Source organism: Salvelinus fontinalis, chromosome 9 (genome assembly GCF_029448725.1).
Source record: "Salvelinus fontinalis isolate EN_2023a chromosome 9, ASM2944872v1, whole genome shotgun sequence".
In the NCBI taxonomy this organism is placed as follows: Eukaryota; Metazoa; Chordata; class Actinopteri; order Salmoniformes; family Salmonidae; genus Salvelinus; species Salvelinus fontinalis.
Genome location: NC_074673.1, coordinates 25,833,170 through 25,848,337, shown reverse-complemented (window position 1 = coordinate 25,848,337; position 15,168 = coordinate 25,833,170). Strand labels below are relative to the sequence as shown.

The 15,168-nt window shown below is 43.9% G+C and overlaps 1 protein-coding gene across 3 annotated transcripts in view; it reads left to right on the top strand.

The window, feature by feature from the left end:
* Positions 1-15,168, top strand: part of nr1h4 (nuclear receptor subfamily 1, group H, member 4) — a 45,005-nt gene that overhangs the window by 12,481 nt on the left and 17,356 nt on the right. For 2 of the 3 annotated variants that reach the window (XM_055933860.1, XM_055933859.1), the window contains exons 2-3: positions 2,110-2,326; positions 4,194-4,562. In XM_055933860.1, coding sequence (XP_055789835.1) covers positions 2,230-2,326; positions 4,194-4,562 — 466 coding nt within the window. In that variant the 5' untranslated portion in view covers positions 2,110-2,229. The remainder of the gene's footprint in view (positions 1-2,109; positions 2,327-4,193; positions 4,563-15,168) is intronic. The other variant, XM_055933861.1, reaches the window with a different exon arrangement.

The following is a 15,168-nucleotide window of genomic DNA, read 5'->3' as shown; positions in this document are numbered from 1 at the left end:
CGTGGTGAAATCCCTGAGAGGTTTCCTTCCTCTCCGGCAACTGAGTTAGGAAGGACGCCTGTATCTATGTAGTGACTGGGTGTACTGATACACCCTCCAAAGTGTAATTAATAATTTCACCATGCTCAAAGGGATATTCAATCTCTGCTTTTTTTACCCATCTACCAATGTGCATCAAAGCTGGGACCGAGAGATTGAGAAACAGCTTCTATCTCAAGGCCATCAGACTGCTAAACAGCCTTCACTAACTCAGAGAGGCTGCTGTCTACATTGAGACCCAATCACTGGATACTTTAATAAATGGATCACTTGTCACTTTAAACAATGCCACTTTAAATAATGCCACTTTAATAATGTTTACATATCTTACATTACTCATATCACATGTATATACTGGATTTTATACCATCTACTGCACCTTGCCTTTGCCGCTCGGCCATCGCTCATCCATATACTTATATGTACATATTCTCAGTCATCCCTTAAGATTTGTGTGTATTAGGTAGTTGTTGGGGAATTGTTAGATTACTTGCTAGATTTGTGTGTATTAGGTAGTTTTTGGGAATGGTTAGATTACTTGTTAGATATTACTGCACTGTTGGAACTAGAGGCAAAAGCATTTCGCTACACTCGTATTAACATCTGCTAACCATGTGTATGTAACCAATACAATTTTATTTTATTTTATTTGAATGGGTGCCCTTCTTTGCGAGGCATTGGAAAACATCCCTGGTCTTTGTGGTTGAATCTGTGTTTGAAAATCACTGCTCGACTGAAGGTGTAATGGTAGTCCTCCTCCTCTTCAACCGAAAAGGAGGAGTAGTGATTGAACCAAGGCGCAGCGGGTTGTGAATACATAATGATTTATTAGACACGACGAAACAATGACACGAACTATACTTGAATAAACTACAAAATAACAAAACAAACGTGTAGACAGACCTGAGCAATACGAACTTACAAATAACACGAAGAACGCACGAACAGGGAAAATAGACTACACAAAAGAACGATGTACAAAACAAACCGAAAACAGTCACATGTGGTGCACAGACACAGACACGGAAGACAACCACCCACAACGAACACTGTGAAACAACCTACCTAAATATGACTCTCAATTAGAGGAACGCCAAACACCTGCCTCTAATTAAGAGCCATACCAGGCAACCCTTAAACCAACATAGAAACAGAAAACATAGAATGCCCACCCAAACTCACGTCCTGACCAACTAACACATACAACAAACTAACAGAAATAGGTCAGGAACGTGACAGAAGGACTTTACAGATAATTGTATGTGTGGGGTACAGAGATGAAGTAGTCATTCAAAAATCATGTTAAACACTATTATTACACACAGAGTGAGTCCAAGCAACTTAGTATGTGACTTACATTTTTACTCCAGAACTTATTTAGGCTTGCCATAACAAAGGGGTTGAATACTTATTGACTGAAGACATTTCAGCTTTTCATTTGTAATTAACATAAAAACATTATGGGGTATTGTATGTAGGCCAGTGACAATTTTTTTCTCATTTTAATCAATTTTAAATTCAGTATGTAACACAACAAAACGTGAAAAAAGTCAAGGGTTGTGAAAACTTTCTGGAGGCTAAAGAGTTGTCCGTGAGGTATTTAACACCATCTTTAACTGACTTGCTTAGTTACAGTATATGCAGTAAGTACAGGGCTGGCAGGTAGCCCAGTGGTTAACCAACTGTTCCTAGGCCGTCATTGTAAATAATAATTTGTTCTTAACTGACTTGCCTAGTTACAGTAAATAAAGGTTAAAAAGTACTATATCTCTTTGGAAGTAGTTAGTTAGCCCAAGCTGTCCTTTCAGTCTGTTATGGCAGTGTTCTGTGAGAGCGTGAGGTTAAAGGTAGACTCAGCGCAATGATGTTGCCACAAATATTGAGATGAGCTACATGCAAGACTTTGCTCTTATACAGTCACACACAGTATGTAACACAACAAAACGTGAAAAAAGTCAAGGGTTGTGAAAACTTTCTGGAGGCTAAAGAGTTGTCCGTGAGGTATTTAACACCAAGTAGCTTAACGAAATGTCAAAGCTAACACTAACATTATGTCTGGGTGTATCTTAGTTTTCTTACAGGATTGGACTGGAAAGAACTTACTTCTTAATTCCCTCCTTGTGTTTTGGCCAATCACACCATCTTTACTCTGAGCTGAGGTTCTGAGCTGAGGTCCAACCAGATTTGTGAATGAATGAGTGGGTGGGTCATGACGTCAATGTGGTGGGACTACTACAGATCCCTCCCAACGATGGATTCCCACTGTCTGAGAGCTCACACTTCTTTGGTAAGCAACCTCCAATGACTAGCCTGGTCCCAGATCAGTACTGTATGTGCTTCATCCAACTCCTCTGACTATTTTTGTCATGCAATACATAATATGCAGTGTACCATATTATATACAGTATATGCATATGGCATGCCAATGATAGGGGAGTTGGCACATGCAGATCTGGGATCAGGCGATCCAGTTGACACCTATGACACACATTACCTCTCAGTCAGTTGCAGCCAGTCACACAGGCCAGATGTGAAAGTGACTTTACACATTACCAAAACAACTACGTTATTGATGGGCAGAAATGTGAATGTCAAGTTAATAAGTAACCATGAAAACCTTTGCTCCCCTTTGTCATTCCTGAGTCAGTCCTCAAGCAAGCACAAAACTGTTCTGTTTTAGGACTATTGACCAGCATTTTAATTGAGAATTTCCTTTCCCGAAGACAATAGAGGGAGTTATGCTGAAGTAGAAGAAGTAACGATAAGAGTAGAGCCGCAGAGGGGGATTACTTTTCAGTTGGTCACAGAAAGAAAGAGAGAGAGAGAGGGAGGGAGAGAGACAGACAGACAGAGAGAGAGACAGAGAGAGAGAGGGAGGGAGGGAGGGAGGGAGAGAAACAGACAGACAGAGAGAGAGACAGAGAGAGAGAGACAGAGAAAGGGGAGGTTTTTATTCTGGGTGCTCTGGGTCACCCTGAGATGGCCATGGTCCAGATCAAACCTTCAGGAGGTCAGTGTCTCACGCCTGTCGATCGTGTTGCGTCAGTTTGGGTTATGTGTGCTATCAGATGAGTTTGGATTAACTCAACACTATAAAACTGTACGGCTACATTCCAGCTGTTTTTTGTTGTTGCCCAGTATGTATTTTTACCTTAATGTATTTTAATGAATAAAAATGAAATGATGGTATCAAAATGGTTCAAATGCTAGGGTGGTCTAACCAAGGGTTCATGTTGACAAAATAGGAACAGAATTATTATATTTTATGACAGAGTAGATAAACCTGATGATAAAGCATTTCTGAAATATAGAAATATGTATAATATAAGTAGAAATATAAGTATAGATATATGCAGTAAGTACAGGGCTGGCAGGTAGCCCAGTGGTTAACCAACTGTTCCTAGGCCGTCATTGTAAATAATAATTTGTTCTTAACTGACTTGCCTAGTTACAGTAAATAATGGTTAAAAAGTACTATATCTCTTTGGAAGTAGTTAGTTAGCCCAAGCTGTCCTTTCAGTCTGTTATGGCAGTGTTCTGTGAGAGCGTGAGGCTAAAGGTAGACTCAGCGCAATGATGTTGCCACAGATATTGAGATGAGCTACATGCAAGACTTTGCTCTTATACAGTCACACACATTATATGCGCATGTGCATGGGTTAACTTCATGCTGTTACAGTGTGGTAGCCAGCACACCAAAACAGTGGAGAAGTTGAGCCTCGCGCTTCAACGTTCTTAGTTGTTGCAGATATTGACCCACTATGCTGTTTACTTTTTGCAGCTACATCATATCACTGAGTCTACCTTTAAGTTTTGCTGGGTTTATATGTGACTGTGTAGATTACTATCCCCTGTTATGTTAACGTTCAAATACTCTAATTAAGTCACTATCTAATACCACTGTAGCTTCTGCTGGGAAGTGTTTTTTGTCCGATCAGATAAATGGTTTTGTTGTGACTCACTATGCTTGGGAAAATACAGGACTAATTGGCTTGGGAAATGTGTAGCTATTGTGGTTATCTGAACCATGCTGAAAAAATGCTGACTTTTTATTGGCTATAAAAACTTTACATCATTAAAATCATCAGTTTATTGCACACTTCTATTCAGTGATACTATCATTTAATCTATGCCTCTTTCTTTTCTCCTTACAGATATTCTGTCAGAACAAGGTAGCCCTCTGCTCCAGCACCAGGAAGTCTTACCCTTCACCAGCTACCCCAGCATGCAATACCCCTCGGTGGAGCCCACCATGTCCTCCCCGCCATACTACTCCAGTCAGAACTACTACAACAGCGATGAGTGGTACTCACCCACAGGGATGTATGAACTGAGGAAAGGACCCCTAGAGGGCACTTATAATGCTGAAATGGAAGAGGCGTCCACCATAGTGCCTGCGGTGTGCAATAGGACCCGGCACACATCCCACACAGGCAGTGTCAAAGGGGAGGAGCTGTGTGTGGTGTGTGGGGACAAGGCATCAGGGTATCACTATAATGCTCTCACCTGTGAGGGGTGTAAAGGTATCAAAAAATGATACAAAAATTGTCACCTTCTTTGTAAACAACAGATGTAGACTAACAGTGAAATGCTTACTTACGGGAACTTCCCAACAATGCAGAAAGACAGAAAATACAGACATAATAGAAAAGTAATAGCACAAAATAATAAAAGTAATATTAAATACACAATGAGTAATGTTAACTTTGCTATGTACACTGGGTACCAGTACTGAGTCGATATGTAGAGATTTGAGGTAATTGAGGGAGATATGTTCAGTACCAGTCAAAAGTTTGGACACACTTACTCATTCAAGTGTTTTTCTTTATTTTTACTATTTTCTATGTTGTAGAATAACAGTGAAGACATCAAAACTATGAAATAACACATATGGAATCATGCACAGTTGAAGTCGGAAGTTTACATACACCTTAGCCAAATACACTCAGTTTTTCACAATTCCTGACATTTAATCCTAGTAAAAATTCCCAGTCTTAGGTCAGTTAGGATCACCACTTTGTTTTAAGAATGTGAAATGTCAGAATAATAGTAAAGATAATTATTTATTTGAGCTTTTATTTCTTTCATCACATTCCCAGTGGGTCAGAAGTTTACATACACTCAGTTAGTATTTGGTAGCATTGCCTATTAATTGTTTAACTTGGGTCAAACGTTTTGTGTAGCCTTCCACAAGCTTCCCACAATAAGTTGGGTGAATTTTGGCCCATTCCTCCTGACAGAGCTGGTGTAACTGAGTCAGGTTTGAAGGCCTCCTTGCTCGCACACACTTTTTCAGTTCTGCCCACAAATTTTCTATAGGATTGAGATCAGGGCTTTGTGATGGCCACTCCAATACCTTGACTTATTTGTCCTTAAGCCATTTTGCCACGATTTTGGAAGTATGCTTGGGGTCATTGTCCATTTGGATGACCCATTTGCGACCAAGCTTTAACTTCCTGACTATTGTCTTGAGATGTTGCTTCAATATATCCACATAATTTTTCTGCCTCATGATGCTATCTATTTTGTGAAGTGCACCAGTCTCTCCTGCAGCAAAGCACCCCCACAACATGATGCTGCCACCCCTGTGCTTCACGGTTGGGATGGTGTTCTTCGGTTTGCAAGAATCCCCCTTTTTCCTCCAAACATAACAATGGTCATTATGGCCAAACAGTTCTATTTTTGTTTCATCAAACCAGAAGGCATTTCTCCAAAAAGTACGATTTTTGTCACAATGTGCATTTGCAAACCGTAGTCTGGCTTTTTATGGTGGTTTTGGAGCAGTGGCTTCTTCCTTGTTGAGCGACCTTTCAGGTTATGTCGATATTGGACTTGTTTTACTGTGGATATAGATACTTTTGTACCTGTTTCCTCCAGCATCTTCACAAGGTCCTTTGCTGTTGTTCTGGAATTGATTTGCACTTTTCGCACCAAAGTACGTTCATCTCTAGGAGACAGAATGCGTTTCCTTCCTGAGCGGTATGACGGCTGCGTGGTCCCATGGTGTTTATACTTGCGTACTATTGTTTGTACAGATGAACGTGGTACCTTCAGGCATTTGGAAATTGCTCCCAAGGATGACTTGTGGAGGTCTACAATTCTGAGATCTTGGCTGATTTCTTTTGATTTTCCCATGATGTCAAGCAAAGAGGGACTGAGTTTGAAGGTAGGCCTTGAAATACATCCACAGGTACACCTCCAATTGACTCAAATTATGTCAATTAGCCTATCAGAAGCTTCTAAAGCCATGACATCTTTTTCTGGAATTTTCCAAGCTGTTTAACTAGTGTGTGTTAACTTCTGACCCACTGGAATTGTGATACAGTGAATTATAAGTGAAATAATCTATCTGTAAACAATAGTTGTTAAAATGACTTGTGTCTTGCACGAAGTAGATGTCCAAACCGACTTGCAAAAACTATAGTTTGCTAACAAGAAATTTGTGGAGTGGTTGAAAAACGAGTTTTAATGACTCCAACCTAAGTGTATGTAAACTTCCGACTTCAACTCTAGTAACCAAAAAATTGTGTTAAACAAATGAAAATACATTTTATATTTTATTTTCTTCAAAGTAGCCATCCTTTGCCTTGATGACAGCTTTGCACACTCTTGGCATTATGTCAACCAGCTTCATGAGGAATGCTTTTCCAACAGTCTTGAAGGAGTTCCCACATATGCTGAGCACTTGTTGGCTGTGTTGGCTGTGTTGTTTCATTAATCTGATGACTGTTTTTTATCTAATCAACTAACTACGTTTAATTGTTTCCCGATTAAATGAATCATGTAACACTTAACTCATTAGGAATTGGGGCACCACCAGAGCAGTTCTTTAAAGAGTTACTATCTCCTAAATTAATAATCTTTAAGGTCTTTACCTATTATCTCCATAAACAGTCAGCGTATTAATCATAACCTCGTATCATATCATCATTCTGAACAGTCGTAACCTCCTGCATCTGCAAAAAAAACAGCTTTACTTATGATTCAGTACTACACAAATTGGTTCATTATTTATTTACTAGCTAACTAAATGGTAACACAGGATAAACATACATACTTAATACATTTGAAACAGGTCCCTAGTGGACTGACACAATATGGCGGCTTGTTACAAAAGAGATGGAGAGGGGAGTGGGTAGAAAGTGGCATAGACATAATACTTTGGTACATTTAGAAACCGCCACCCGTTTGGAGTAAGAAATCATGAATGTATTTATGTGTAAATGTCTTGGTTCTTTGTGAATTTCTGTCAGAGCCAGGCGTTCTTGGAAAGGTGTAGGGCCTTTTTTGCGGTGCGCTTGTAAGGCACTGATTGTCCAAATGGGGTCCCCACCCGTCTTCTACTGTTGCTCTCCTCTGCCGTCACCCAGCATCAATCAATCAATCAAATGTATTTAGAAAGTTCTTCTTACATCAGCTGATGTAACAAAGTGCTGTTCAGAAATCTAGCCTAAAACCCCAAAACAGCAGGCAATGCAGGTGTAAAAGCAACGGCGACCCGTTGGCATCCGGCGACCCGTCATGTAGTCCTGAACAGAACTACAGAGCTCACTCTACTTCCACTCGCTCTGAAAGATGATTCTTTGAAGATCGATGGTGTGTGGATGGTTCACAGTGGGGTGATGAGAGTAGCGTACCACGGTATTTCGAGAAGAGTAGTGGAATAGTCCCACTTAAATTTGCTTTTCGAGATACTTTACTTTGGACAGCTAATCAGCCGTACCAGTGATTGTCCGGAAGGTGACGTTAACGTCTCTACCTTGTGTTGAGATTAAGTTCTAACCACTTTGGACGTGAGCTGCAGCTACACGTCTCTCTGGTCTGATGTGTTAATTCTTAACCCATAATTTTATACAGTTCTTCTTAAGGGGCGGTTCGTGAGGCTGACACACTCTCTAAGGGGGGCTCAAGGGGGCGGTGACTACTTACTTGTACAAAGTTATAGAAACAATTTCGTCTTGTAGTTTCTAAGATCACATCCCTCTCTTAACAAAAACTTTTTCATCATGTTACCTATTTCATACAAAACATAGAGGATGGACACTTCACAGATATAGTGTGCATACTTTTGAAGTTACAGTATTTCCTTTATAACATTTTTAATGACATCAAAAAATAACAACCAAACGACTTAAGTGGTCTTTGGGTCGCCTCTGACCATTCCCCACGTTCTATGTTAGAAATATTGTTACAGTACTCGCTTTAGAACATGTTAGAGTTTCAGCGGGAAAATGTCTGTGAAACAAAGGAACATTCCTGTTACTCCTGAATTTGGAGTGTGATGTTCTCTCTTTGATTTACAACAGGCTGTGGGTTGTCAATCCCCCACCAGTCGTCCCCCCCCACCCCACCCCCACCCGTGGGTGAGAAAGGGTCTGGTTGAAGCTATCCATTGCAAAGCTGATCTGACCCATTCAGATCCTCACAGGACAGTCATGACAGCTGCTTTTCCTTCAGTCTGCAGTCCAACTCATCCCAAACCATTTCAATTGGGTTGAGGTCGGGGGATTGTGGAGGCCAGGTCAACTGATGCAGCACTCCATCACTCTCCTTCTTGGTCAAATAGCCCTTAAACAGCCTGGCGGTGTGTTTTGGGTCATTGTCCTTTTGAAAAACAAATGATAGTCCCACTAAGCACAAACAAGATGGGATGGCATATCGCTGCTGAATGCTGTGGTAACCATGCTGGCTAAGTGTGCCTTGAATAATAAGTGAATCACTGACAGTGTCAGCAGCAAAGCACCCCCACACCATCACACCTCCTCCTCCATGCTTCACGGTGAAACCCACACATGCGGAGATCATCCGTTCACCTACTCTGCGTCTCACAAAGACACAGCAGTTGGATTCAAAAATCTCCAATTTGGACTCATCAGATAAAAGGACAGATTTCCACCAGTGTAATGTCCATTGCTTGCGTGTCTTTGCCCAAGCAAGTCTCTTCTTCTTATTGGTGTCCCTTAGTAGTGGTTTCTTTGCAGCAATTCGACCATGAAGGCCTGATTCACGTAGTCTCCTCTGAACAGTTGATGTTGACATGTGTCTGTTACTTGAACTCTGTGAAGCATTGTGCTGCAATCTGAGGTTCAGTTAACTCTAATGAACTTATCCTCTGCAGCAGAGGTAACTCTGGGTCTTCCTTTCCTGTGGCGGTCCTCATGAGAGCTAGTTTCATCATAGCGCTTGATGGTTTTTGCGACTGCATTTGAAGAAACTTTCAAAGTTCTTGAAATGTTACACATTGACTGATCTTCATGTTGCTTATTTGAGCTGTTCTTGCCATAATATGAACTTGGTCTTTTACCAAATAGGGCTGTTTACCACCCCTACCTTGTCACAACACGACTGATTGGCTCAAACGCATTAAGAAGGAAAGAAATTCCACAAATTAACTTTTAACAAGGCACACCTGTTAATTGAAATGCATTCCAGGTGACTACCTCATGAAGCTGGTTGAGAGAATGCCAAGAGTGTGTAAAGCTGTCACCAAGACAAAGGGTGGTGTCACGCCCTGACCATAGAGAGCTGTTTATTCTCTATGTTGGTTGGGGCGTGACAGTGACTAGGGTGGGTTATCTAGGTGATTAATGATCTATGTTGGCCTGGTATGGTTCCCAATCAGAGGCAGCTGTTTATCGTTGTCTCTGAGGGATCATATTGGGGATCATATTTAGGCAGCCATTTCCCCATTGTGGTTTGTGGGATCTTGACTATGTATAGTTGCCTGTGAGCACTCTAGTAGCTTCACGTTTCGTTTTGCGATTTATTGTTTCTCTGAGTTTCACTACCTAATAAAGAGGATGGAACCATACCACGCTGCATCTTGGTCCATTCATTATAACGAATGTGACAGGTGGCTACTTTGAAGAATCAGAAATATAAAATATATTTTCTTGTTTACTACATGGTTCCATATGGGTTATTTCATAGTTTTGATGTCTTCACTATTATTCTACAATGTAGAAAATAGTACAAATAAAGAGAAACCCTTCAATGTATAGGTGTGTCCAAACCTTTGACTGGTACTGTACATATAACTAGGAATAAAGTGACTAGGCAACAGGATAGATAATAAACAGTATCAGTAGAGTATGTGATGAGTCAAAAAAAGTTTGTGCAAAAAGGGTCAATGCAGATAGTCTGGGTAGCTATTTGCTTGACTATGTAACTAACTATTTAGCAGTCTTATTTGCTTGGGGGTAGAAGATGATCAGGGTCCTGTTGGTTTCAGACTTGGTGTATTGGTACCACTTGCAGTGCGGTAGGAGACAGAACAGTCTTTGACTTGGGTTGCTGGAGTCTTTGACAATGTTTAGGGCCTTCCTTTGACACTGCCTGGTCTAGAGGACCTGAATGGTAGGGAGCTCGCCCCAGTGACGTACTGGGCCGTATCCACTACGCTCTGTAGCGCCTTGCGATCAGATGCCAAGAAGGTGCCATACCAAGCGGTGATGCAGCCAGTCAAGATGCTCTCAATGGTGCACCTGTCAAACATTTTGAGGACCTGAGGGCCCATGCCAAATCTTTTCAGCCTCCTGAGGGGGAAGAGGAATTGTCGTGCCCTCTTTACGACTGTGTGGATCCTGATAGACCCTTAGTTATGTGGACACCAAGGAACTTGAAGCTCTCGACCAGCTCCATTACAGCCCTGTCGATGTTACTGGGGGTTTGGCACTATCTTTGCAGTCCATCCGTTTCCTGTAGTCCATGATCAGCTCCTTTGTGTAGCTGACATTGAGGGGGAGGTTGTTGTCTCGGCACCACACTGCCAAGTCTCTGACATCCTCTCTATAGACTGTCTCATCGTCGTCGATGATTAGGCATACCACTGTTGTGTCATCAGCAAACTTAATGATGGTGCTGGAGTTGTGTGGGGCCATGCAGTCGTGGGTGAACAGGGAGTACAGGAGGGGACTAAGCACACACCCCTGAGGGTCCCCCGTGTTGAGGCCAGGGATTCCAGGAGCCAGTTACAGAGGGAGGTGTTCAGTCACAGGGTCCTTAGCTTAGTGATGAGCTCGGAGGGCACTATGGTGTTTAACACTGAGCTGTTATCAGGCATGAAGGTAAGACTCAGATGCAGACCACGTCGAATAAACAATAGTTTAATATTTCAACGGCGGCAGGGATAGACAGGTCAAGGAAAGCCAGGGGTCAGTAAACCAGAGGTGGGTCAACAGTACCGGACAGCAGGCAGGCTCAGGGTCAGTGGCAGGCAGAGTAGTCAGGCAGGCAGGCTCGGATTCAAGACAGGCAAGGGGCAAAACCAGGAGGGCGAGAAAAGAGAGACTGGAAAAAGCAGGAGCTGAGACACAAAACGCTAATTGACTCGAACAAGCAAGACGAACCGGCAACAGACAAACAGAACACAGGAATAAATACACAGGGGATTATGTGGAAGATGGGCGACACCTGAAGGCGGGTGGAGACAATCACAAAGACAGGTGAAACAGATCAGGTGTGACAGTACCCCCCCCCCCCCCCCCTCCCTCGCTCTAGTCCTTAACTGGCAGATTCATTAAATAGTACCCGCAAACACCAGTCTCAACGTCAACAGTGAAGCGGCGACTGCAGGATGCTGGCCTTCTAGGCAGAGTTAATCTGTCCAGTGTCTGTGTTCTTTTGCCCATCTTAATCTTTTATTTTTATTGGTCTGTCTGAGATATGGCTTTTTCTTTGCAACTCTGCCTAGAAGGGCAGCATCCCGGAGTTGCCTCTTCCCTGTTGCGGGTACGATTTAATGAAGCTGCCAGTTGAATACTTGTGAGACTTGTCTGGTATGCTAATTGGAGTGGGTCCAGGGTCTCTAGGATTATGGTGTGATGTGAGCCATGACCAGCCTTTCAAGGCATTTCATAACTAAAGATGTTAGTGCTACGGGGATTGTCATTTAGATAGGTTACCTTGACGTTCTTGGGCACAGGGACTATGGTGGTCTGCTTGAAACATATAGCTATTACAGACTGGATCAGGTAATGGTTGAAAATGTCAGTGAAGACATTTGCCAGCTGGTCAGCACATGCTCTGAGTACGCACCCTGGTAATCTGTCTTGTGAATGTTAACCTGTTTAAAGGTCTTACTCACATCGGCTACGGAGAGCGTGATCACACAGTCGTCTGGAAAAGCTGGTGTTCTCATGCATGGTTCATTGTTGCTTGCCTTGAAGCCGAGCATAGAAGGCATTTAGCTTGTCTGGTAGGCTTGTGTCACTGGGCAGCTCGAGGCTGGGTTTTCCTTTGTAATCTGTGAAAGTTTGTAAACCCTGCCACATTTGACGAGCGTCAGACCCGGGTGTAGTAGGATTCGATCTCAGTCCTGTATTCACACTTTGCCTGTTTTATGGTTCGTCTGAGGGTGTAGCGAGATTTCTTATAAGTGTCCGGATTATTGTCCCGCTCTTTGAAAGTGTCAGCTCTAGCCTTTAGCTCAGAGTGGATGTTGCCTGTAATCCATTGCTTCTGGTTAGGATATGTACGTACAGTCACCGTGGGGATGACGTTGTCAATGCACTTATTAATGAAGCCAGTGACTGATGTGGTAAACTCCTTAATGCCATCGGATGAATCTGAAACATATTCCAGTTTGTACTAGCGTAACAGTCCTGTAGCTTAGCATCCGCTTCAAGTGACCACTTCCGTATTGAGCGTGTCACTGGTACTTCCTGTTTGAGTTTTTGCTTGTAAGCAGGAATCAGGGGTATAGAGTTATGGTCAGATTTGCCTAATGGAGGCTTGAGGGAGAGCTTTGTATGCATCTCTGTGTGGAGTAAAGGTGAACCAGAGTTGTTAGCCTCTAGTTGCACAGATGACATGATGGTAGGAGTGTGATGGTATGATGGTAGGATGAGCAGTATGTCCTGCACTGCCGACTCGTTGAAGTAGAATTCTTCCTCCAAATCGAGGTTAGTGAATGCTGTTCTGATGTCGAGAAGCTCTTTTCGGTCATAGGAAACGATGGCAGAAATATTAAGTGTAAAAAAAAACACAAAATAGCAGAATTGGTCAGGAGCCTGTAAAACTGCAGTTATCCAGCTATCCAGCACCATTATTTTTTGTAAGAACAGTGGTTAAGTATTACATCTAGATCATAGCTGTAGACATTGAAGTGCTATTGACTGCAAAGATAGCGCCAAAGAATAGCATCTTCAACATTCAGCATTTGAGAAGCCCTCGATGGATCGGCTCACATCTTCTAAAAGGCTGTCACTTCTGGTGAGGTGATTCTACATGCACATGTGTGAAATAAAGTCTTGTTAACAGCTGAACACTTGAAGCACTAAATTGCATTTCCAGTCCTAATTTGGCTCATTAAGCCTTCCGGCTTGTTGGTTTAGTAATGATGTTCCACAGGGGAAATTCAATTGTGAGGAGGGAGAGACGTTGAGCCCACAAGTGACTCATTGTCACGACTTCGACCGAGGCAGGCTCTCCTTCCCGTTCGGGTGGCGTTCGGCGGTCGTCGTCACCGGCCTATTAGCTGCCACTGATCCTTTTCTCCCCCTCCCTATGTGTTTATTGGGCGCACCTGTTTTGTATGAGGGTTAATTAGTTGGGCTTATTTAATCAGCCGGCATACAGGTTTCTTTGTGCGGGATTGTTTGTTTGTAAGTGGTGGTGTTTGTTCCGTGCATCGTGTTTGCTGTACTGTTTTGTATTCCCCGTGTCTGGGGTTGTTTAAGTGGTCACCCAGTGTGTTAGTTGGGTGGCCTAGTTTTCTGCATGTTCATTAAAGAACATTTGGTTATTGCACCTGCTGTTGCCTGCGCTTGACTTCCACTCCGACACCCAGGCCTTACAGAATCCCGCACCTAAAAAGAAATATGGAGTCAGCAGGAGCAGCGGCCAACCCTCTCCCATCAATGGAGGAACAGGTGTTCCATCACACCACGGTTATCCACCGTATTGGATCAGCGATGGAGTCAATAATGGAACGTATGGATCGATGGGAGAGGAGTGGTTTCCTCTCTCCACCTTCGGCTCCTCCAGCCCAGGACTCTCCATCTCTCGGCTCCAGCGCTCTCCATCTGACACTCCCGAGGGATTATGATGGATCGGCGGCGGGGTGCCAGGGGTTCCTACTCCAACTGGAGCTGTACCTTGCCACCGTAAGACCCACTCCCTCGGGAGCGGAGAGGGTGAGTGTCCTCGTCTCCTGCCTCACGGGTCGTGCTCTGGAGTGGGCGAACGCAGTCTGGAATGGCCCAGACTCAGCGAAGGAGCACTACCCAGAGTTCACCCGTATTTGACCATCCTCCAGAGGGCCGAGCGGCGGGAGAACGACTGTTCCACCTTAGGCAGGAGAAGAGGAGCGCCCAGGATTACGCGCTGGAGTTCCGGACCCTGGCTGCAGGATCTGGGTGGAACGACAGGGCCCTTATTGATCACTACCGGTGTAGTCTCCGGGAGGACGTCCGCAGGGAGCTAGCATGTCGGGACACCGCTCTTTCCCTGGATGAGCTGATTGACATGTCTATCCGTCTGGACAATCTGCTGGCTGCCCGCGGGCGTTCTGAGAGGGTCCTGTACGTTCCACCACCCAGCCCCTCCGCTCCTATTCCGATGGAGGTGGGAGGGGCTGGGCAGAGGGGTACCGGAGGAGGAGGCTCTCCCTGCACCAGCTGTGGTCGGAGAGGACACACGGCCGATCGGTGCTGGGGGGGTCCGTCTGGGAGTCGAGATGGCAGGCGGAACACTTCTCGATCACCCCAGGTGAGTCCGCACCAAACTCACCCAGAACCCCCTGTTAGTCACATGTTTGTCTTGATTTTTTTCCTTAAATTTTTCCCTTCTTCCCAGCATAGGGCGCTAGTCGATTCAGGCGCAGCTGGGAACTTTATGGATCGCGGACTCGCTTTTAGGTTACGGGTCCCGCTTGTGCCGATAGATTCTCCCTTTCCCGTGCACTCCCTAGATAGCCGGCCATTAGGGTCAGGGGTGGTCAGGGAGACCACGGTTCCCCTGGACATGGTGACGCAGGGGAATCATAAGGAGCGTATTAGCTTTTATATTATTGATTCGCCTGCGTTTCCGGTGGTACTAGGGATTCCCTGGCTGGCCCGGCACAATCCTAAAATTTCGTGGAAACAGGGGGTTCTCCAGGGGTGGTCAAAGGAGTGTTCTGGAAGGTGT